The sequence below is a fragment of the Amblyomma americanum genome, chromosome 1, assembly GCF_052857255.1.
Source record: "Amblyomma americanum isolate KBUSLIRL-KWMA chromosome 1, ASM5285725v1, whole genome shotgun sequence".
In the NCBI taxonomy this organism is placed as follows: domain Eukaryota; kingdom Metazoa; phylum Arthropoda; class Arachnida; order Ixodida; family Ixodidae; genus Amblyomma; species Amblyomma americanum.
The window spans coordinates 194220704-194244972 of NC_135497.1; the positions used below are offsets into that span (position 1 = coordinate 194220704).

General features: G+C 49.4%; 2 protein-coding genes across 3 annotated transcripts in view; one reads left to right on the forward strand and one right to left on the reverse strand.

Annotated features, from left to right (window-relative positions):
* The first annotated feature begins 598 nt into the window (after positions 1–598).
* Positions 599–10674, forward strand: LOC144094414 (uncharacterized). Its single transcript, XM_077628370.1, has 5 exons — positions 599–823; positions 1737–1820; positions 4395–4577; positions 9094–9201; positions 9586–10674. Exons 2-5 carry the CDS (start codon positions 1758–1760, stop codon positions 10504–10506), a joined length of 1275 nt encoding a protein of 424 aa, XP_077484496.1. The 5' UTR covers positions 599–823; positions 1737–1757; the 3' UTR covers positions 10507–10674.
* Positions 10675–18739: 8065 nt separating this feature from the next.
* Positions 18740–24269, reverse strand: part of LOC144114433 (MARVEL domain-containing protein 1-like) — an 82047-nt gene continuing 76517 nt past the window's right edge. For both annotated transcript variants that reach the window (XM_077648169.1, XM_077648170.1), the window contains exon 5: positions 18740–19352. In XM_077648169.1, coding sequence (XP_077504295.1) covers positions 19236–19352 — 117 coding nt within the window. In that variant the 3' untranslated portion in view covers positions 18740–19235. The remainder of the gene's footprint in view (positions 19353–24269) is intronic.

A 24269-nucleotide genomic window follows, 5' to 3' on the forward strand; every position in this document is an offset into this window, starting at 1 on the left:
GTGTGGCCGTCATCGCAACATGCTCACCGGATTGTGAGCTAACTGCCCGCAGAGGCAGATGGCAGTTAAATTAATGATTCGTCGCGAGAGGTTGCTCGGGAAGAGCAACCTGGTTCTCGCAGCGCCCCCCCCCCCCCCCCCCCGCCGCCCCGGTGGCAGCAGCTGTCATGGCAGGGCAGTGGCGCATCGCTTAACCGCTGCACCACTGCTCCAGGAGTGGTATGAGGACTCCCAGCGATCTATGAGCGTAAAGTAGGGAATGACCAATTCTGCATATACGGGAATTAACCCATTAACGCGTATGCGTGTGTCCTCATTTTTTTTATATGCGTATGTGGTGGACAGGCGGGTTATAAGGAGCACAAAAAGTTACAATTCTTTGTGACATATGCGCGGAAGGCTGGACTATGTTGGACGGCGCCATATTTCCCACGATGAAACTTCCATTGACACGGTCAAAACGCGGCGGAACTGCCGTCCAAAGACGCCTCTTCTTTGTCCTCGGCGATTGCGCTAGCACTGTGCGAGTGCAGTCGCCGAGGGCAAAGAAGTGTTTCTGGATGGCAGCTCCGCCGCGCATTTCAATGGCAGACGACGACGAGGAATTCCACTCCACGCGAGCAGCGGCACGCGCATTGGGCGGAATTTGTTTCGGCGACACTTAATAGGGTCAAAGCGACAACAAACATGTCATAGCCGCATCGTTGGACAAGCAAGATTCCTGGGCGTAGGTAAGCGTGGTGTTAACATGGGATGCCGACCTCCGACAAGCCGAGCAGCGCGAGCCACGACCCCGGTATGCCTGCGCCTGAAGTCTGTCTCGGTAAGGCCGTGTTTCCAGTGCCCTAGCGCTAGCCAACAGCGCACTCGTGCTCGGCCTCGCTGCGCCGAGGAACGCGGCCGCTACATCTGCTTCCTTCCTTAGCCCTGCTTAAGGAATGGAGTCAAGTGACATCTTTCTGACAAAGAGCTGTCTGCGGATGGTGGACTGGCAGTAAGGTTGCTTTGCTTCAGCTCTTGAGACCTAACGAGCCAAATATCTGGGCATGAAGGCTTACCGATACAGTGCGACGGTGACCCTTTGTTGAAGCAGGCGTGAATACAATAGCTGAGCGGAGCAGTCATGCATTATCTGAGATCGGACTCGCTTCGTTCCACCAGCAAGATCGCACGAAGCAGCCGGATGTCTTGTACGAGACCCCCTTAAACTCTGCTGCTTCTGTAAGAGCGCTGTTTTTCTGCCTCTGAAGTGCACCCGAAAGCAACACACGGATTGTGGAAGTGAATATCTGTATTGGATGACAGACGCTCCAAGTTGCTTAAACAAAGTACTTCTGAAGTGCCAGCGTGGGCGAGTATGGGCAGCTTCATTCGCAACGATAACATTTAAAATTTTCGGGGACATTTTTTTGCAAATCCTCTGAGGTTAATTTCTCAGCCATGTGCTTCAAGCACTGCTGAGCAGTGCTTTAGGATTATGCTCTGCATTGCGTTACGCAGCAGCATCCGCATCGAAGCGTTAATATACTTCCCTTCGCTAAAGAGACAGCTGAACTTGATCTTGGGAGGGTCATACGATAAGTACTGCGTCGGGCAACTCGCGCATTCGATTCCACTTATTTCCAGTGCACTTCTTTCCTTTCTTCTGAGTGAATATCTTTGTGCAAAGTGAGTGTACATTACTCGCGTTAAAATCCGGTGTACCTTCGTTTTTCTTCTTTTTTTTTTCCTTTCAGGTCGACAGCTAAACCGACAAGATGACGTACTACTTTACGGGCTTCGTGCGGAGTCCTGGAGGGCTCTTGAAAATGATCCAAATCGTAAGGGATTATCTTATCTTCTCGCTTAGCGGTTAAAATCGATATCCATGTTTCAATCGCAGCTTTTTTCGACAGCTGAAAACAGCAGTGGTTGTTATGTCATAATTCACAATAGATGGATAAGTCCACCTGCTTTTCTTGGTTATTTTAGACGTCCTACCATACCACGCAATAGCAGCAGCTATTCATAAAGAAGCAAGGTTAGAAAAACTATAGTGTTGAGCAACTATACGCGTCAACTGAAAAGCAGAGGCTGCAATATATCAGGGTTGTATACAGGCACTTGTCTATTATGAGTAGCTATTGTGTTTTAAGTACCTAAACTCATGTCAGATACGCACAGCAACGAGATTTGGATAGGGAAGAACGGCGGCCAGCCTGACCACACACTGCATGTAGCCTTACGCATTTGTGGAAGCCACATAAGAAACACTGAGGCCAACTCGATTCATTTGTTGTTCTCAGTAAAAATAAGATTCCCTTTATGGCTGTGTTGACATTTGTCCGGCAGCAAACGACGCATTGGAGGTACCGAAAACTCAGCCTCCCTGCCCAGTGTGCCACGGGGCTACAATTTCCTTATGGTCCACCTGACAAGAGGAAGCGCGCTTTCAGAGCCCTGCTGCTCTTCTTAGAGGAGCCCAACGCAAGGAGGAAAATTTAATTAATAGCGCTCCTCACCTTAGAGGACCGCGTTGCTCTAGCCCCCCTGTATGGTGCATTTACCCTTTCACCACGCCCCTTACCTCTCACCTTTCCTTTCTAACTTTATTTTCCCACTCATCCCAATCCTTGCAGCGCAGCAAAGGTGTCCTCACTCAGACAGTGGAACGCGCTGCGCTTTTCACCTCTGTGCTGTTGCTTTGATTTTAAAAATCAAAGCAACAGCAACAGCGATGGCGATAGCTGTATTTCGTTTTTTTTTTTCTGTTGTCATTCTAGCTCATGAAGGTTTCCTCTTAGGATAGAGGCTGACTTCCGTTTGCCCTGAGTGTCCCTTTAAGGCTGCAGTTTTGTGCAGCTATTGTACACTTGTTCAGAGGCGGCCTTTCGAAGCAAGCGAATCGCAAGGGCTTGGCGCAAATCTGGCAGCTCAGAATAATGACGTGGCCTCGCTGCGTCCGTAATTTTGCGGAACTAACGACGTCCGGTAACATTGATTTGGCAGTTGCAAGGTTTTCTCCAAGTTCCGCGAGTAAGATGCCTCGCAGTTTTCTTCGGCGGCTTTTGCTGCTCTCTGTTATGACTCATTGCGTCTGTAAACAATGTGGGAGCGAAATTAGATTCAGGTGTGGCTGTTGCTAACTATCGAAAATGCGCGACGACGTACCGAAGCGCATTTCTTCACGCATCGCTGAGCTCCTTAGATCCGCCACTTGTTCCTCGGGCGTTTCTTTGGCACTTGAGTAAAGTTGAAGAAAAAAAATGGCGGGGACACTTATTCTCCGCCTTGAGGGTAGGACGTGATAGAGGTAATGAGTTAATGCGCATATAAACGGAATTGGTTATTCTCTCCTTTACATTCATAGATCCCCTAGAGTCTTCATACCACTCCTGGAGCAGTGGTACAGCGGTTAAGCGTTGCGCCACTGCCCTGCGATGGCAGGTGCTGCCGCCGGTGGAGTTTGTGCGCCCCAGGTTGCTTTTCCCGAGCAACCTCTCGCGACCAATCATCAAAGTAACTGCCACCTACAACGGTGGGCTCTTTCCTCAGAGTCGAGTGGGCAGGTTGTGATGACGCCACACGGCCACGTGACCTAGGTGGCCCGCCTAGGTTGCTTCTCTGGGGATGCTGCGTGGATTTTTCGCTCACGGCCAATGACGCCGGCGACAACACCGGCTCTTCTGCTGCACGGGCTCTTCAACGCTCTTGCGTTAAAAGCTCGGACAAGCTGCACTGGAAACTGAATCGGTACTAAGCGGACGCAACACGATTAACTACCCATATATTGTCAGACAGCATTGTCTGCAACTGACGCAGGCCTCCACTGCCTCCGCTGACCTCTGGGCTTAAGTGCGCATTTTGTTTCTAGTTGCTTTGGTGACTGACATGACGAAGTAGCTTCAGGTGCCGCAGTGAGCAAAAAGCGAGGGATGTACACACTACAGCAGTGTAAGCGCGATTGTTTAGCTTGCTGCTGCAATGTCGATAGGCCTCCAGTGGAGTCCTCACGATGAAATATGAGGGTTCATTGCTAATACCGATAAAATCACATGTACAAGGTGTGGTTGGTGTCGATGATGGGAGGCTAAAGCGAGTAAAACGCAGTAACGTGCCATCAAGAGCCCCACGCTTCTACAGTGGCGCCTTCCAATAACCCTGTGTGGTCCGCGACTTTCGTGGCTGACAGCCAAACAGAACACGCGCCGCCGTTACCAAGCTTATGATATTTAATACAGGAAAAAAAGAGTTCAAACTCTTCGAGAAAAAGGAAACTATAGTTTGCTGTCAAGCGTAGTCAACTGCTTTTCCGAGCAATAAACGTTCTTGTTTCCTCAATGCCAACTATATTCGGGTCGTACAGCGTGAAATGGCATCTGCAAACGACGCTTTCATCTCGTTACTGTTTTCAGCTCATCGGTTTGGTGTTGATGTTGATCCTAATGGGTGGACACTACGACGTCAGCACGGGCCTGTACCGCCTCCGCATCGACGCGTTCCTGATGACGATGACCGTGTTCACGTTCGTCCTCACGTCCGCTCTCCTTCTTATGTGCACCATCATGGGCTCTACGGAGCTGCCCAACTCTGTCCTGGTAGGTGCTCGCCGAATCTACAGATGGCATGGATGCGGAATCGTTTTTACCAGGCCAGGGACGGTGGAACAATGCATTTTATGTTAACATTGTCTATGTGCGCGAGCGTGTGCGTTAGTTTTCCTTGTGTACTATGGCTATTCCACGTGTTGTCCGAATGTCTCATCATCTGACTCGGGTACCCGCGATATTTTATTTCGTCGTACCTTCCGCCTGTAATAAAGCCTTCGTGGTGCTGCAAGTATCTTTGAACAAATAATAAAATGTAATCGAAAGGGGTTTTAAAGTCGGCCGTGGTAACAAGTTCGCAAATGTGCTTAAGGTCAACATTTCTCCCAACAGAGAAAGTCGGTGCATATGTTTCTACACAGGGAATTATTTCATGGGTAAAAAGGGGTGTTTGGCGACGGTTTAGTGCGGATTAGCCCAATTTCTCTGGTTATCAAGGCTAGACGCCGAAAATGAGGCCTCTGTGGGTACAGAGTTCCGCTAAAGGGTGCCGCAAATAATTTCTTCCATCGTCCATTTGCTGCTGTCAACTCTATTACAAAGTCTTTTTGCTGCGTCTTACACTTTGTTGACACTGAAGTGGAAGGCACAGCTGGCGCGCGCAAAACCCCAAGCTGTTGGAGCGTCAGCATTTTCGTAATCGTGCACTTGGAATCTGGCCGGGGTACAGCGATCGCTGAAGCGGCGGCCGCGAGCCAGGAACGAATCGCTGTCAAGTGCTAGAGGCTTTGCCAATTCAACTCGTAATTCACTGCTGCCAGCTGTAGTTTACTTTCCAATTCTAATAAATAGCGGGACAAAGTTCGTGCTACGCTTACAGTTCTTTAGCGTTTCCTTAGAGTCATCGCGCATACAGTGAAGTCATTTGGATTTACTACACTGACGCTACTTAAGATGTATTGACCCAAACTTTACTAAAAAAACTCTACTGAGCTAGTTTTGGTAGTTCTTTATTTATTTTTAATACTGCTTAGCTCGGCTTAGGCGTGGGGCTTACGAAACTAAAAAAAAAGTAAAGTCAAGGCGGGAGGTTAAAACAGTTGTACTCTGCCTGATCTAGGGTAAGGGGAAGAAAAGATATAAAGGGGAAAGAGAAAGGAGAAGGATGAAGGGACGCGGGAACCACGTGGCACTGTGACAACGTGTCAAGCGAACATGACTACCTCAAGAGGTGGAGCAGTGCCCGGCAATCCTTCATGGCTGTCGATCACTGTGGCCGCCAACCGAGGATTATGGTCTCCCCCAGCGGGCGAGTATCGAAGCGATTTAGTGCACACCACAGCGTTTGTACATTCGCACTAAACACAAGACGTGCACCGAGTGTTCGTTCTTTCGTCTCATCACATCCACGCCCACCACAGGCAGAGCTGTCGCCCATACCGGTGGGGAACGAGTATGGCTCGTAAATGCAGCGTCTATACCCAGGCGATCTAGCAGATTACTTCACGTTCCGGTATGCGAGGAAAAAGACGGTGCTTTATTTTGGATTCAGGGGGTGCAGAGTGAATTGAAAAACACGACCCAAGTTCCGAGGTGCGCGCTTGAGCTCCTGTGAAACTCTATGGAACCAACCCGTTGAATTCATTGAAGACAGGTATACGTTGTGAGCAGGTCTGACGTCTTCGTTCACAAACATGAGTTCCCGCTGGTGCATCAGTGTCCCGACAGCCACTAGTATAGTCTATCGTGTCCTTTGATGATGGCACCGTGAAGCAGCCCTTGTATTCCACAGACCAATTGTTCATGGCGTTTGCGGCCTTTAGTGCGGCTTGTATAGGCCTTGGAGGGCCGTTTTAGAAGCGATATTTACCACTGCTGAGGGCTCATGTCTTGTGAACCCCACGGTAACACTAAGAGCACAAATTCCGTCGAAAATGTCTGGACAGATTTTTTTCACTTTATTCACGACAGACCTTGCCAGGACGACCACAGAGCCTGAAGAACTGGTGTAGTTCACAGAGCCGTCTTTGTAGACATGCATTCGCTGTCTGGGGATCCCTTGCAGAAATGTAACGTATACCCAGCTGCAGTGCTGAAGACGCCACACTAACTTTTTTCCTGGTGTCAGGTATAAACAGGAGCATCCGAAGTCGATGCCGACAGTGCCGTACTTTTAAGTGCACTGAATAAATGCTGTCCATGTGTCGCTTCGGGACGCTAAACTCTGCAACTTGCATAAATTTTCCCCCTTTCTCTCTCTCTCTCTCTCTTGCGTGCGACAATGGAGGTTATGATCTATAAACGGGTGTAAATTGTGATGGCAGTATGACGCAATGAGCATAAAGGATTTTGTTGAACGTTGTTAGCTGCCTCGATGCAGAAAGGTGTGCAGGGTGGTCAGAGGGAAGCCGGATGAGAGTCGTAATATGCGCCCTTGCGGTTCCAACCCCAATGTATTATCGGCCGCAAAAGTTTACTGACGCGGGCATGTAAAGAAAATCATTACGGCGCCGTCAGGCGAAACAGTCCCTGAGATGTCTTGAAGCATGAAAGGACATGAATGCACTGAACATCCATGAACATGCATGCCAGGTTATGCAGCGCTGCGATAAATCTGCTTCCGAGGCCACACATTCCGTAAATATTTGCTGCCAACTTTTCAGATGAAGGCAGGTCTGGAGGGCTTGCGCAGATTGAAGAGCGCGAATGTTTGTATTGCTATAGTTCTATGTGCAAGAGGGCTGTACCGCTCTAAGCACAAGAATAGTGCACTGGAACATTAACTGCAAGGACGGGTTCCACGTCAGAAAGGAAACAAAATGGACAACTGCGGGAGCAGAAGGGGCTGCTGGTTAAGCCGACATAATTCAGCTAGCATCATCGAAGTGACATGCAGGATAATTATTTCATCGCGCGAGGAGTTCAAGCGAGTGCCTATATTGCCGCCAGGAGTTTCCTTCATCTTGTGCTTCAGAAAAAAGAAGTTACGATTCTTGAACACCACCGAGTGTTCTCTCTTTACTTTTCATTCTCCAACATACAACCATAAATGAAGTCATATTTAACGTCACTTTAAATCCAGCTTTGCTCAGCAAAATGTTATTTTTTTCATTTCAGTAATGGGCTTTGCTTTACAGTTTGCGCCAAATAACTCCCACCACCAAAATTATTCTAAGCTTCATGCTATTTCGTACGACTAGAAATTTAGCAACTTGACTGAAACCCCGATGTATTTATTTCCGCAGTCTGAATCATAGCTTGATGTCACAATCGATATAGCGCTGCACTGCTTACGACCGCCGGGGCAGTTTAAACAGAACAGCTTTTGGAATAATTACTGTGATGAACTTTTGACTGCGCATGATAAACGCAATTACTAACTGTCAGTTTCATAGAATGCGGACTTGGTCACAAAAGCAAACTGCCTCAACCTTCTTTCCCTATGCATCGGGTAATCCAGTTTAGTTGAAACAATTTATCTTTCTCGCATGTATGCGAATGTTTATTTTTATTATTACTTCTGCGCGCGAGCAATGAACATAAATACTGCGCTAAAATACTGAAATCTAGGGCTTAAAGTCAGGGGTGTCTCGGGGGGTCTCAGACCCCTCGTCATTACTGGAGGGGGGTCTGAGACCCCCCTCGCCTTCATTGTCTTTGGGTATTGGCGAATGTTCAGAAAGGCTACCTTTATCCACGTTTTCTAAAATACTGTATAGTAGTGGTTTCATGAATATGGATGCGGTAGAACTATACCGACGCTTCGTTTCACTGTAAGATGCTTTACTTCAGATGCCATCGAGCACACTGGCAGAGCGTGGGGATGGCTTGTTTAAGGTCTGTGTCATAGACTGATGATTTCTCCCTGCACTTTGTATAAAAATATGTTATAAACTGAGAAAAGAAAAACAACCTTAAATTTATTTCTCCACTTTGTATAAACTATGCGTAAAACAGGCTGCCAGCCGCTTTCTCTCTCTTCCTACATTACCCTCTCCACCTGTGCTCGAACCACTAGATGGAGACGCACTTAAAGCCCTGTTGAAAGCTATGTCTCACGTGACCCAAAAGCGCATGTGCTGTGGTCGCGCTGTATGCCAACTTTCCAACGCTTCTCATACGGCTTTTTCCTTCCTTTCATTCTTGTTTTTTCGCGTCATGTTAATCCTCATCATGAACCAACTTGCCCTTAACGGAGTATCCTTGCAACAGAAGCCATGACGTTATCTGTGGCAGTTTACGTGAGAGAGAAACCATCTTGAAACAAGTTAACATAGCATTAGCAATGGCTGTTAACTAAGAATGCAGCTGCCTGTATGAGTTCAAATGTGAGTTTTTCTGACGGCACAAGTTTTAGCTGCTTTATGTAGGCAAGAAGCTGCTAGCAATATAGAGCAGAATAGAAAACTTGCCACCTACCGTGGCAGTCCCACTCCCGCATGTACTGTGTTGTGCCTCAGAATGACGTGGTTTCACGACCTCCTGGTTTATCATTTCAGTTTAGTGGCATTATAGGTGGCGCACATTTATTGGTCTCAATTCTTGCTCGATGTTCCTTTTGTTTCAGTACCGAATTAACTACCTGCTGGCCACTATTACATACTTCCCGTTCACCGTGGGTTTCATCTTTGAAGAGTACATGCATGGAGACGTCAAGCAGACCATCGCAGGAGGGGTAACGTATCTACGTGCAAATGCGTTGGTTGTCAGTGAATAGCGAGTACACTAGTTCATGCTTCGGTTGTTCACGCAAATTGCAGCGTGCTTGTGGGCGCTTTATAGAATAACCCTCGCTGACCCGCAGCAAAGCAATGGGTGTTTACGAAGCGATAAGCCTTGAATGCTGCATGCAAGCAAGCACCCACAGTGCATCTTTCTGAGTATGTAAAGCTGACTAGTTTAAATCAATTTTAAACGCACATTTGGAATTTCATATACGATGCTCCTACAATATCAGAATGGCCGAGGTTATAAATGTAAAATGACGGTCACGAAAGTATTGTTTGGTTTGTGCGGCCTGGCTTCCAGATGGTGATCGTGGCGGTTCCTTTGCGTGCAGGTACTGAGCATCACCAATTCGCTAATTTACATGTTCAACCTGTGCGTGAGCTACGAGCTGCGCTGCCTGCGCGGTCCGCGCCGCGATCGCCACGCCAAGGGCAGGAAGAGCAAGGGAAAAGGCAAGGGAAAAGGCAAGAAGGGCGACCTGGACATCCTGATGGACATGGACCGGGCCGGTGGCGCTGGTCGGCCGGGCCGCATCCGCAACGAGCGGGACCTGCTGGCCACTGGCGACGTGGAGACCTTCCACCGGCTCCAGCAGATCCAGCGCATGAACCGGCTTCTGGAGAACGACCCCATCATGTTCCACCAGCAGGCCAGCTACTTGATGGGTGCCCAGCAGGCGTACTTGGACCAACAGTACGCGGCGCAGTCCGGTGGGTCAGCCGCTGCCATGACGGCCCAGCTTCACGGCGGCGGCATGCCTCCGGCCGACGAGTTCGCTGCTCCGCGCGACGACCGGCTGGCGCGCAGAGTGGTGCACGAGGTGTACCGCGGTGAGTTTCTGCCAGGCGAGGAGTACCTGATGCAGCAGCCTGCTGTGGGCAAGGAGTACATCATCCCGATCCAGGTGGAGGGCAAGTCATCGCAAACTTCGGGCACCACGACGGCGGAAAAAAGCGAGACGCCCAAGAAGGACGCCAAGTCACCCAAGGGCAAGAAGGGCAAGAAGTCGCCTAAGAAGGACAAGGGCGGCAAAAAGGGATCCAAGGACAAGAAGAAAGGCAGCAAGAAAGGCAGCAAAAAGGGCTCCAAGAGCAAGAAGAAGGGCTCCAAAGGCAAGAAAGGCGGCAAGAAAGGCAGCAAGAAGGGCAGCAAGAAGGGAAGCAAGAAGGGGAGCAAAAAGGGCTCGAAAAGCAAGAAGAAAGGATCAAAGGGTAAAAAGAAGAAAAGCAAAGGCAAGAAGAAAAAGAAGTAAGCGAGGTCGGGTCCACCGATGTAGCCTTCTCTTCTTCCACTTAAGTTATCCTTCGTACAAGTTGTGTGTTCTTGATTGCAGCAGTGTAACTGGTGTGTGTGGCTTGTGTATTTTCCAGAACTAATAAAAGGACCTACTTTTCCTGTTCTCTCTTCAGTAGAAATTCAAGGTGTTTTCGTTCGTGGTATTTCGAGCGTACAATGGTGAGTGCCATTATCAAATTTTAAAAATGAAGCGTCTGTATACAGGAGCGGATTGTTCGTAGAAATTTTTTTTAATGCGCTCTTGTTCTGGAACGATGCGTACGACATTAGTAAACATGGTTCACGTGGAATTCATTAGTGCGTAATAAATGTATAAGTGATTTTTTGTTACCTCTGTCGCTTCGGTTTCTGCTACGATAGCTGCTGCGCTGGCGACGTCACATCATGTGGGGCATACAAAAACTGCGATATAACCACGCTGTAGTTTAATTAATCCAAACTCTTGCTCTAAACTCCTCCACAAGCCTTAATGGCGTACGTGAACGAAGCGCTATTATATTCCAGTTTCTGTATGCTACACGTGATCTGGTGCTCACGCGGCGTCTAAACTGTCTTTCGACTGCTGAAACCGAGACCGAAACACCATGGAAGAATAAATTTACTTGCAAGTTAGGTACTGAGCGAAGGCTAATTTTACTTGGTGGTACATGCTTATTAATGTGTTACGCATCATTTGAAGCTACAAATACAGCGCGGCCTCCAAGATCGCCCGATTTGTCACCACTGGATACCTTCCTCTGGGGATTCGTTAAGAGCGAAGTTTTCAATACGAAGCCAGCGAACTTCGAAAACCTGAAGGAGCGTATCAAGATATCAATTGAAAAGATTCCCCGATAGAAGCTCATTTCTGCTGTGAATTCCGTCAAAGACCTCATTCTGCTGTGCATCGCAATGGACGGCAAGCATTTTGAACACGTGATGTGAAAACAGCTTCTTCTCATCCCACACACTAGTTCTTTCCTGGAGTGTCCACGTGGGGCTGCAACCAACTAAATTCATAAAAGGTACAAATTTCATTCATTCCTGTTTGTTATACAACTAGAAAGTGGTAAATATCTGCGGACAAGGTTTCCTAATTAAGTACTAGCACTTCTTACAGTACGGCACGTGTCTGATACAGCACACGGCAACCGTATTGAGCGAGCCAGTACGGAGCATCTTAGTTCTAAAATTTTGCAATGTTTTCAGTTAGAATATCTTCATCTACGAAGTGATTCTCATTTATTGTAGCATTCAAGCCGATGCCGCATAAAAGAAATAGACGCTTGACAGAAATAATACAATGCATGTCGATATGGCGACACTATTTAACGTCATACAGTAATCTGCACACTGTCAGAGAAGAGTACCTTTATCCCTTTCACGAAGCTAGTGACGAAAATAAAAATAAAATATTTAAAAAACTCTCTCTGGAGTTAACCAGATAGGCAGAGTTTCTCAAAAGCGACGGCCGCTCTAGCAGACGATGACTATTATTTTTCTTACTCCGAGCGACGAAGCAGTCGATAACGGCGGCCGCGGTCTAAGCTGAGCGCCGATGTTCTCTAGCGAGGAAGGTTAGCACACGCGTTTCGAATTGAGCGCTGCATTCGTTACGACACGTCACCAGCGGACGCTTCGCTTACGCCATACTTCCGGCGCTCCTCGTGCGCTCAGTTACAGTGCACTAGAGTAGCTCAGTTTCGGTCGCGTGTGGGATAAGGCGTCGGATTTCTTCGCGCTGCAGGGCTCTACAAATTGAGTTTTTCTTCGTTTCAAAAACTGATGCGACATCGTCTTGTCCACGGCATCAAATTCCCAATTGGGACTAACCATCCAGCTACGATAATTGAAAACTTAATTAGTAGGCTTTTTGTTAATTACCTGGGGGTTTTGCAGCATAGGGTTTTGCAGAATATTGTGTCCGCCGGGGCAGAGAGTGCGATCCTACATCTATTTTTTTTTTTGCTATATTGAACCCAATATTTTCAGGAATTTTAATTTAAAAGTGTTCGCTGAAACACCCGGTATATTCACAAATTATTTACTCGTGAACAGAGGAAAGCATACGGCACGGCGTACTACGTACTGAAACCCCTAGGTACGTTCTTGAGGCGCCCTTTCACGGCACTCAGCCCGCAAGTCGTTGAGGCGCCAGCTGCTAACGACTGGCCGAATCACGGTGCCTCTGAGCGACCGCGGGATCCTGTAGACGGACGACTGCACGAAGTCGCTGCTCCGATCAAACTGAAATCATTCCCCACCAGCCCAGTGTACCCAGGCCACAGGAGTGTCGCCCGTCCTAGCAGTTTGTAACAGATCTCACTTCGCATGAAAGGATAAGGACAGTGCCTTGTCCCGAACGGGGATGTCCCCGGCGAAGACAAGGCGCGGCAGGTGGCAGGGGCAACTTTTGGATGCAGGAGGCACGAGCCATCCGTGGCATGGCTGGCGACTAGGCTGAATTGGCCTTGTGCCGGCATCACTACACTACTTGTGTTCTGCTCGCAGTTGATCGACGCCTTGGTTTTCGATCCAGTGGCTGCTGTGGTTGGCCAGCTCGAAGGCGCCAGCCAATCGTGATTCCACCTGGCGTATGATTAGTACTCCGACTCCTGTGTCAGTTTCATTCATACAATTCGCAGAAGTGCACGCAGTGCTTGATTGCGCATGTGCAAGTATAACTAGTCCTGTTCATATGAAAGAAGCAGCGAACATTTGATGCCAGCCAAGACTGCGCCATATACACGCTGCTTGCGCACATGTCCCCGCGCAGCACAAGCCGGCCTCTGAAAAGAACGGCGGCGGCGAGTCCTCACAATGTTGCAGGCGTCCGTCGCTGCTGCATTGAGCTCTGTCGAACAAAAAGAGTACAAAAGCACAAAAGCGTACGCCAACCGTTCGGCGCAGTTAATAATAATAATTATTAACTGCGCCGAACGGTCGGCGTACGCTTTTGTGCTTTTGTACCTGCAACTTCCTTTTTTTTTTCTTTGTCTTCGTGAAAGGCGTGCTGGCACATGACTCAGAAAAATCGCGAAAGCACCCCAGGCAGCTGCCCCGTCATTGCTTGCGTCTTATCCGGTCTTTCGTAATGTACAGTGTTCGCAGGGGAAGGAAGCCTATCGTGATGTTATCTGCCCTGCCGGTTGCAAGGTATAATGATGAGATATGTCGTGGTGCTGGGCTCATGTTTTCCCTGAATCGTGACAAAAGCGAAACCAAGCACCGCATCAAACGGCAACAGCATATTATTGTCGGCAGAATAATGGCTATAGGCTAACTACACCAGTGACTTACGACCACCGTCTCAACTCAACCTCTCTCAACCTCATGTTATTCATTTCCACGAACTTTGCGCGGAGACATAGGTATACGCGTATCTCCTCGTCCTCGCAAGGTTGTCTGCATGACGCGCGTAATCCAACCAAGGTAATAATCTGGAGATTCACGGATTTTTTTTTTCGTAAAAGCGCTTTGGGATTGGCGAATAGCAATAGCCGATGCTATTCCGCCTGCTTGGTAATGATAAAGAAAGGAGCTTGTCAATCGCCAACCGCGCTTACCTAACAGGCTAGTTCTGGGCATTTCGCCCATAAATCTTTATTTCATGAGCATGTTACGCAGAAATCTCTTTACATTCTTAACCATAACCTGGAATATACTTTTTTTTTCTTGTTTACGTTTCGGGGGAGAGGTGTGGCACATTGATCACACTTGCAGGGGTTAAAAGGATCAAATCTGCGGTAGGGTGGTATAAATAATGACCCGTCCATGTCCAACATTCTTAGATAAAAATGTCGAATAGTCGAACATTGTAAGGTACTGTTATGGAAACATTGAAGGTAATGATCCATTCTTCCAATGCGTAACAAAATATTTCTTTTAATGTCTTTCCAACGCTCGCACCGAGCAGTTAATACCAACGGGGAACGCTTTTGACGATATAAAAAACGTGAACAGCAAAAAAATGCAAGCTTGCCGAGGAGAGATCCGCGGAAATATATTGTCTTTTATAGTGAAATCTTACAATCGATTAAAAAACTGCGTTCATAAACTAAATTATTTTCCATTCAAAATTGCTTTTTTCCAGAACTGTTGAGTGCAACTGTGCATAACAGAGCTTCAGAAACCATATCACATATCCGTAATCGGAAAGCATAGGCAGAAAGATGGCACGCCAATTTCTCAAAGCTTTATGGCTCAGTCATGAGTGGCCACCGACCATGCGCTGGCCAGTTACTACGGCGGCAAAGGCACCAGCCGTACATGAACCAGTCTTGTACTTAATAACCTTGTACGTACGATAACCTTGCGATTCCGACTCCTGCGGCCTAATTAAGTGCGTAGTGCAACTCACCAAAAATAGCTTTTAAAAGCCACCTTATGAATGTGGTCCTTGTTGACACCGACTAAATTTTCGCACTAAGGGACTCTACTACCGGCTACGAATAGGCTTTCTACTAGCCAGGTTGCGGTCACTCGCACGCACTCTCTCTGTTTTCAGAGACACCCGTCATAATGAGCTTGTATCTCTCCTCCTGCGATCCCGGCCTAGAGCATAGATTAGCAGGCCAGTGCAATCTGACTCAGGGTCCGACTTGGGATGGCGACCCAGACCAGGGTCAGAAAATCAATTTTGTTTCTCTTTCTCTGTGTTTTTTATTCTGAAAAAGTCTTTCCTCTATCTTAGTGCAATGGACTCGCAGGCTTTTCGTGTCCACGACTTGTTCAGCTAGGAGGAGCAGTTTTCAATGCAGCTACTAACCAGTAGGTGTTTTATAGAGCTTAGGGCGCGCAGCCGCACTGGCTCTGTCCCAGTGGTCTGCATCCAAGCTAAGGCAGACGAACAGGCTCACAATTCGTTGCCGGCTGCAGTGGAACTTATAGCTCGCGACGGCAATCAATCAGAGGTCGCATTCTGAATGCTGTTCGCACAGTATAACAGAGCCCGGGCTTACGTATGGGGCTAGGCTACCGATGATCTACTAAAGGCCGCGAGCCAGTCAAGGAACCGTACCCCGATTTGTCGACGCCAGCTGGCTTCCACGCCGGAAACAACGAAAAGTGAGACACACTAAAGTTGTTGGCTGCAGTTGGAGCGCATTGCGCAGTACGGTGCAATCAAGACTTCCGTTTTTACTGCAGTCTTAGTATTCAGCGCACTGCATTTTACAAGACTCCATTTCACCGAGACTTCACGTTCCCTTTTTGCTGCAAACTGAAGGGAATGTTCACCTTACAAATTATCCTAAATATGAATCATTCATACCCCGCACTCCACATGGGACAACCACGAACCGACCTCCCATCACCAGCGCCACACTTATTTTCCTGGGTATCTACTGTGACCAGCACCAATCCGCAAGAACAACGACGGCTGATCAAGAGGGCCTGCCGGATCGCGGCGGAAAATGGGGCACTGCACTGAGAGCTGCACTCAGGGAGGAATGCACTAAGAACTGATATTGAATACAAGCTTTTAAGTATGAAGTGCTGTTAGGTCCCGTTGTCGACGCGCCGCGGGTGATCGTGGCACCAGGGCGGAGGGAGAACAGGCAGATGGATCTAAATTAACTTTGGCGAAACTTTCCGTTGACCCCCTGGTGTCAACGGGCTGCGCTGCCGCCGGAGCAGCACATGGGTCAACAGCAGCGCCTTCACGGTCCTGTGGTGGGCGAAGCCATCGGGCGGCGCGAAGGAGCCTAAGTTCTGTCTTGCAGCCCGAGAGGAGCACGCGCAGTCCTGGTGGCACTTGATACGGATCGAGGCGACATCGCCGCTTGAGCTGCCGTCATTACGTTATGCGCTAGACTCCTAGGACACAGGCCCCAAGGCGCCATTCATCAGCACGACCAGTAACCAACTCTAATTTGTTGTTTTTCGACGTGGTGGTCGGCGGCGACGGAGTCCCAGCGTTCTGTGCAGCACATGCTGGCACCATCCCCCCTTCTTCGGCACGTGGTGAACGCTGGCCGCGCGGGTCGCCTGAGAGTCTCACTCCTCAAAACGATACACACACACAAAAGCGGCAAAGAAAGCCGGGCACGCTCTCACTCGTGAAGTTAAGGAACGAAAAGTGGCTTGATGAATGACGCTCCCAAGACTGGTGTGCGGCTGTCGGCATCTATGAGCCGTCCAAGGTTACGGTACGCATTTCCTGCGGTGCATTTAATGGTTACATCTACTCTGGACGACGAAATAATCTGTGAATTCTTTCCTTCCTTCCTTTAAGCGCCTTGACAGCAAGTATTCCGACTTCCTCCATGTCTACGCGGATGGGTCAACAGAGAGCTCTTTTCATATGCGACGTAGGACCGTGGCGGTTTTCCTTCTTTTAGTGTTTGCTGGCATATTGAATCCCACGGGTTGCGGCACTGCGGCTGAAAGTAGAAGTGATGACAAATACAAGACTCTGGTCAGCTCTTGCTCCACCAGGCCAGTACAAGAACTCGAAAGAGGTCTGGTGGACAGCCAGTTTTGTCAAGCCTCTTCGCGGTCAGCCAGTCACACGCGTAGACATTGGGTGCTTTTTTCGCCTTCCCATGCATATCTTTACACTTGGGCATCGCATGAAACGAGGCTATTGATCGCCTGTCGCATGAAGCTCTCGTGGTACCTGCGAGAGCAAAAATTTGGCAGGACTATACAGGTATAGCCCTGGAGTGCGCCTTATGTTGATTTAAACAGTCGCATCCTATTTAGCCCAAGTCATGCGTGTCAAATGGGTTGCAAAAAATGTATTTACTCGCTGATTGACCAACCCGATGTTACGCTCTTACCTCGCATTCGCGCAGATTCAACATTAATTCCGAGATTCAACGTTTTTTCTGTACAGGCCGTTGGCCGTTTGCCTTGCGCAAAACTGCGCTGCTGAAGAGGACGACGGGCCTCTGCTGTGTATTCGCGCTGAATGTGCGTATGGTAGAGATACGCTTAAGTGCGAGACAAGACGGCGAGGCATTTGTATGCGACTGGTTAGAATGTGTCGTTTTCCCATGCAGTTAATGTCTATGGAGAGAAATGTATCAGACTCGGTTCTTCACTACCAAACGACGGGTGCTCAATGGAAGGTTTTAGCATAGCGTAGACGTATTAGCGTAGACGTATACCGGATTACCGAACGCTTCCTGTGCACGCGCAGTGGCAAGGACGGGCCGAGGTGAGGCCACTGCGCGTTCGCAGCCGCCGTTCGGTATAATCTGTTGTACGTCTACGATAATACGTCTCCGCTATGCTAGAGCTATATAATATACTTGTTACCTGTGAACTGTTTCCTGCACACGAAATGAGCAATATGGGGGCAGCAACGCCAGCACACCTCCAAAGCTCAACCCCATCTGTATATAAAGTTACACCGTCATTACCGTTATGTCACAAAGCTAGGCAAGCTGGTAAAAGCACCAAAGCGAGGCTCAAAATGTGGTGCTTTGTTTCCTTTGCTTTGCTTTGTTGGCTGGAAAGACGGCCTTTTCTTGGCCTCGCGGAACACAAGGGGCCTTCAAATTTCTTGATTTAGCTCTAAGTTGTAATATTGTTCTGTTTGGGTATGGAAGAATTATCGCATGTGCCGCCTCTACTGGCAACAAAGTCGTCGGTCCATATTCAGGTTAATCCATGTAGCGCAAACTGCAGGGTCCCCCAGCAAGGCCTGGGGCCGTATTCTATAAACTGTCCGTTTTCCGTTGTCCATTTTGAGTCCATTCTGTCCTCCGTCAGTGGTCACTCAGACATACCCGCGGCTTCCAAGCGTCTATGCATCAAGTTACCTGGCCACTGGATGGTCGGCGACCGGACCTCACTATTGGCGCATATCGTATCCAATGACAGCTAGTGGTCAGGTCCGACCGCCTGCTGTTGACAGAGCGCTGCGGTGAACCTCACCATTGTCTGCATAATTCATCCAATTTCAGCCAATGGTGAGGTGCGGTCGCCAACCACCCAATGGCCGAGTCACTTGCCGCAGACGCTTGAAAGCCGCGGGTATGTCTGAGTGACCACTGACACAGAACCTATTTGTGCTAGAAAGTACCAGTGGCGACAGTAGTATGCCGCCTTCACCCGTGCAAGGCGAAGCAGGATGCTCACGGCCCCCGCTCAGAGCACCCCTCAGTGCTCCCACAGAGCAGAGGAACTACGAAAACTGCGGCCAGACGTGCAAGACTGAGTCGTGCCGTGCGGCCGCAGTTCGACACTGAGTAAACACAGCCTCACGGAGACTCAAGCAGCATTCAGTCTTTAATAATCTGTTTGAAAAATCTCATACGGCACGCCAGTATGTCAGTGAGGTCGTTATAGGCTTTATAAGGAAACAAAGGGATGGGATGTACACGTGCCGATTAAAAATAACCGCCACATACAGAGGTGAGTGAAAACTTGACTGGTCGCAATAAACACGATGACTACAAGAAGGGATATAGACGCGAACTACGAAAAAAAAAATAATAGTGAGCGCGCAGAGTAATTTTCTTTCTTGTTTCTCTCGATCCTTCGACTTTGCGTGGAAGGTGACGCGCTGCAGACGGTGTGCTCGGAACGGAGCAACGCAATGTCGTGTGTGCGGCCCGTGTTCGCCGCGTCTTCTCTCGCTGGCGCGTGGGGAGACGAGGCCCACCACGTCTCCCTCTCTCCTACTCGGTTCTGGGCGAGCAAAATAAAGACAAAACACAGCAGGCAGCGGCAGCGGTGGCGGCGCTGTCCGCTCGCTCAGTTGGTGGGGCGCGGCGGCTGCGGGGGCGGCGGGGGCGGCCTGGTCGCCTTCCAGTCCTGGAACAGCAGGAACGCTCCGGCCCCGTAGACGATCGCCTGCAGCAGCCCGAACACCTGCGGCAGCAGCGCGGAGATGAGCAAAGAAGGGGCTGCGCCAACGGCCGTGGCCGATGCCGAGCTTGCCGTCAACAAGCGCAGCCATGCATAACGATGGCGTTCTGCCGCGTGGTGGGAATGAAAAAAGTGGGCGAATCATTGTTTGTAAGAGTTAAGAGATTCCGTGGCTCTCAGGGCACGGCGTGCCCTACCCAGTCCTGTCGAGGAGGCAACTCAATCATATCACTCATTGAAATGGGCTTCGAAAACGCTTGACACAAACCTAATTCCCATCTACGATGCTTCTGAGTACACAGCCACACTGCAGGGCACTAGAAGATTTAAATTCCCTTTGGCGGAAATCAGCTTTGTGCCAGGACCGCCAGCGAGCTTTCTCGCCTTCTGCACCAGAGCGCTTCTCGACGCATCTCCGTGGTTCATTCATGCACCTGCAACGTTATGGTGTCGTTCACGATGCTTCTTTTCTTTCTCGCGCCGAGAGGCCGCCTTCTGTAACATTTCGTTTAATTTTTCCACTTCACTCGGTCGTGACGCCATTCGTGACAAAAGCAACAAGGGGTTAGGGACAACAGGCACGGCCGGTCAGGACGCGGAGCCGCTGCCAGCCACCCTACCACCTCCGCATACAGTCCGGCCGTGTCGTAGGGTCCACAACACTCCGCCAATTCGTCGCACAAGTACCGCACAGTTTCTTTCTTGAGACTTTATTAGCGCAGATTAAGCTTGTCAGGCACGTCAAACCCGTCGTTCTGCTCTATTATTCGCCAGCGTCGGCGCGGGTGCGCAAGTGCGGCACGACGTGGTGTGGCACCATGGGCGTGTCTGTGCACCGACCAGCGTGAGGTCATCGCCCACGGCTTATGTCACCAGGAAGAGCGACCAATGTCAGAGGACCAAACGAAGGAAAAAGAACGAAATGAAACGTTACAAAATATGGCCCCTCCCTTCACTATTTCATGCGCCACACACCATGAGTTCTCGCATTTAACAAGCGGAATTCACTGCCCTCTGCGAGAAACAGAGACTGCAGTGGCAGCAAAAAAACGTTAAGAAGTGCTTCTCAAAATACGGTCGAAAGCTGGATACACAAGGGTTCTGACTTTCTGCAGACTGTCAGTAGGCGCTTCTGTGCGAGAACATTTTGTCAGTGTTGAAACTTCGTTTTCTTTTCGTGTTTAACCTGTGTGTCCTTTGTATGTGATTTTCTTAAATACGCTTCATGGGACGAAACCCAGACACCTCTCGCTTGTTTATGGCCGGCGGCGGCTCCCCTCGGGCGACGGGACTCTGGGAACCCGAGGCAGAGGGGCCAAAGGTTGAGACAAGCAGAGAGCGCCTCCGTCCGGAGGGGCAAGGGAAAAGGGTAGAACGAGCGGGGAGCCCCAACGATAAGCATGTAATGTTTCGAGCTCTTGCTCCCCTCCTAACGAACAGTTTGATTGTTTCTTGTTTCTTGCAATAAACGAAGTTACATAAACGATAACAGTCTACTGTCATTAGAAACGAAAGCTAAATCAGTTAGTTTTCTACAACAAAACTTTGGTGCCGAAACCCGGGAACGGATTAAACGGGGACATCGACCGGACCCAACGACTCAACGTGCCAACGACATCAACATGGATGTTCTGAACAAAAAGAGGAAGGCCGTCAGAAGTCAAGCTACACGGCTGACTAAAGAAACGGACGACATCCTCGCTGCCGAGCAAGCACCCACCAACGAAAAGGTGAGCGTGCTTCTTGAACGTCTACGATTGGTCAAACAACAACTCAACGACGTAGATGCGGCAATCGAGCCAAATGTCAAAGATGACGAAGCGGAGGCTGAATTCGAGCAAGTCATCGAGTATGGTGACAAGATTGCTACTTGCATTTGCCGACTAAACCTGAAGAAAGAGCAAACTGAACAAGCAAGCAAAGACAAGGAAATCCGATTTCAAGCTACCGTTGGTAGCGCTTCCGCGGCTCAAAGAATCAAATTACCGAAACTAGAACTAACAAAATTCGATGGCAAAAGGAAAAACTGGCAGCCATTCTGGGAACAATTCGAGGTGGCAGTCCACAAAAATACGGAACTTTCTAACATCGACCGCCTGAATTACTTGAAGACGCTGCTGACCGGAGAGGCCGTGACTGCAATTGCCGGACTGCAGGCATCAGGTGATTGCTACAGCGACGCGGTCGACATCTTGCGACAACGATTCGGAAACCCTGAAGCGTTGGTTCAGGATCATATGCAGGGCCTAATCGACGTGAAACCGGTGTTCTCTGCAAGGAATGTGCGAGCCTTGAGAGGGCTTTACGATGAGATACAAGTTCACATGCGGGGGCTGAAGGCTCTGGGCATCGAGGACAAAGGCTACCAGGCGATGCTCTATCCTGTCCTTCTCCGCGCTCTCCCGAAAGAATTGATCTTGGACTATCATCGTTCACATGCTGAGAACCAAGAGGAAGCGACGCCGGCGGTGGTCGACGATTCAGGTTCAACGACATCGTCGTCGGACAGCTCACAGCTGACGCCACTGCATTCCCTGCTCAGATTCTTCCGCATCGAGCTAGAAAGCCGCGAGAGGACGCTAGAGGACCGGCCCGACGACGCACATGGTAAGCCTGCTTCTCACTTTGATGGGCACAAGGCACGAAAGCATCGAGGGCACGCTCGCCCTTCTTCGGCCTCAGCCCTGCACGATGCAGCCATCTGCATGCAATGCGTGTTCTGCGACTCAAAGACACATGAGAGCCAAGAGTGCGAGTCGAAGATGACAGTAAACGAAAGGAAGGCAGTCCTCACAGCGAAAGGCGGATGCTTTCGTTGCACGAAGCATGGACACCGTTCGAGGCAATGCAAGGTTAAACTCAGTTGCAAGAGATGTAAACGCAGACATGCGACAGCGATGTGCGACCCTACTGTCAACGAAGCCAAGAACGCACGGTCGGCCGAAGAAGGGGTACAGCCAGTAAGCCTGCACGCCTCAGGGGCAGAAAAGGACCCTACTCGCCGCACAGTCCTAATGCCTACCATTACAGCGTTGAACAAAGGGACTAAAGCAAGAAAGATTTCTCGAGTTCTCTTCGATAGCGGCAGTCAGAGAACATTTATAACAGAAGACTGCTCCAGGAAACTTGGGTGCAAATTGCTCGGGACAGAGTTACTGTCGGTGGGAGTATTTGGAGGAGGGCAGACCAGACGCACATTCAGGCGAGTTGAAATGTGCCTCTTCCGACGAGACAACCCAAAAGCGCAATACAAAATCGAAGCCCTAGAAACACCTTCCATATGTGAACAGAGTATCCCCTGCCCCAACGAACTGATCAGAGAAACACTTCGAGAGCTGATGCTTCCTTTGGGTGATGATTCGGCTCTTAACGACGACACACCGATTGATGCGCTGATTGGCTCCGATCAGTATTGGGAATGCATCACTGGGAAGGTGAGAAAGCTGCCCAACAAACTGACTGCCATCGAGACGGTATTTGGGAGTTGGAAAACACTGGTGCGTCAGACACATCGACCGAAAATTCAGACTCCCAAGCCCTGGAGGTTTTCTCTAAAAATATCAAGAAGATCCACGATCGCTACGAAGTAAAGCTTCCTTGGAAAGACGAAGTGGAAATGTCTGACAACCGCGGATTAGCGGAGAATCGCCTTCGGTCTTTAACAAAGCGGTTAAGCAGGAACCCGAGTCTCATGAGAAATTGACTCCGAAATGCGGCGCTTAACTGACGAAGGCATAGCAGAGAGGGCAACAGACACACTTTGCGGCGACTCTCAGCGAGTGTACTACATGCCCCATCAACCCGTACTGCGGCAAAGCAGCACGACTACCAAACTGAGGATAGTTTTCGATGCCTCATCGCACAGTGCTCAGGCTAAATCCCTGAACGAAAACCTCGAGTGTGGTCCGAATTTAAATCCTGACCTCGTTCGGCTCCTGCTGAACTTTCGGCGACATAAAGTCGCGCTCGTCGCTGATGTCGAAAAGGCATTTCTTCAAATAGGTGTAGCGCCAAAGGACCGCGATGCGCTAAGGTTTCTATGGTTCTCCGAGAGCCCTGTAGAAGGCAGGCCATTGCCAGAGATCAAAGGCTTCAGAATGACCAGAATACCCTTCGGAACCACATCGAGCCCGTTTCTCCTGGCAGCAACGCTTCAGCACCACCTTGAAACAATGAAGGATGAATTTCCAGCAACGACAGATGTATTGAAAAGCTGCATTTATGTGGATGATCTGCTTTGCGGCGCACAGGACGATGAGGAAGGAGCGAAGATATACGACGAGGCAAGTCGCATCTTTCGGGCTGCTTCAATGCGCCTGCACAAGTGGGGTTCAACAGCACGAAGATGAACGAACTGTTTTGTCAGGAGATCCCCGATGAAATGCCCCTTGGACAACCGGCTAATTTGCTGAAAGTGCTAGGTTTAAGTTGGAAACCAAGGGAAGACCAACTGACATTTTCTCCCGACTCTGTCATTGAATTTTCAAAGGCGCAAAAGAATACCAAGCGATTTGTCCTACAAACGACCGTGCGGCTCTACGACCCCCTAGGAATTCTATCGCCGTATACAGTGAGAGCGAAAGAGCTGTTTCAGGAGATTTGGAAGGAAAACATCGCATGGGATCAGCCACTTCCAGACCATCTCCTAAGGCAGTGGATCAAGTGGTGCGAAGAATTACGTTCGCTACATGAGGTCACCATCCCAAGAAGGTATGAAGCCAACGCCAAAGGGCACCCACAGAGTCGAACTTTGCACGTGTTCGCAGATGCCAGCCCGAAGGCTTACGGCGCCGTGGTCTACCTCTGTACCGAGAATTCTACAGGAGAAAGAACTCCCGCCTTCATGCTAGCCAAATGTCGTGTAGCCCCCTTGAAAGCGGTCACCTTGGCAAGGCTAGAACTATTGGCAGCCTTACTCGC

Bases quoted from the DNA above. Each gene is read 5' to 3' on its own strand.
- LOC144094414 (XM_077628370.1), top strand. From the start codon at position 1,758: ATGACGTACTACTTTACGGGCTTCGTGCGGAGTCCTGGAGGGCTCTTG. The intron at 1,821-4,394 runs GTAAGGGATTAT...TACTGTTTTCAG, and splicing joins TCTTGAAAATGATCCAAATC to CTCATCGGTTTGGTGTTGAT. The intron at 9,202-9,585 runs GTAACGTATCTA...CTTTGCGTGCAG, and splicing joins AGCAGACCATCGCAGGAGGG to GTACTGAGCATCACCAATTC.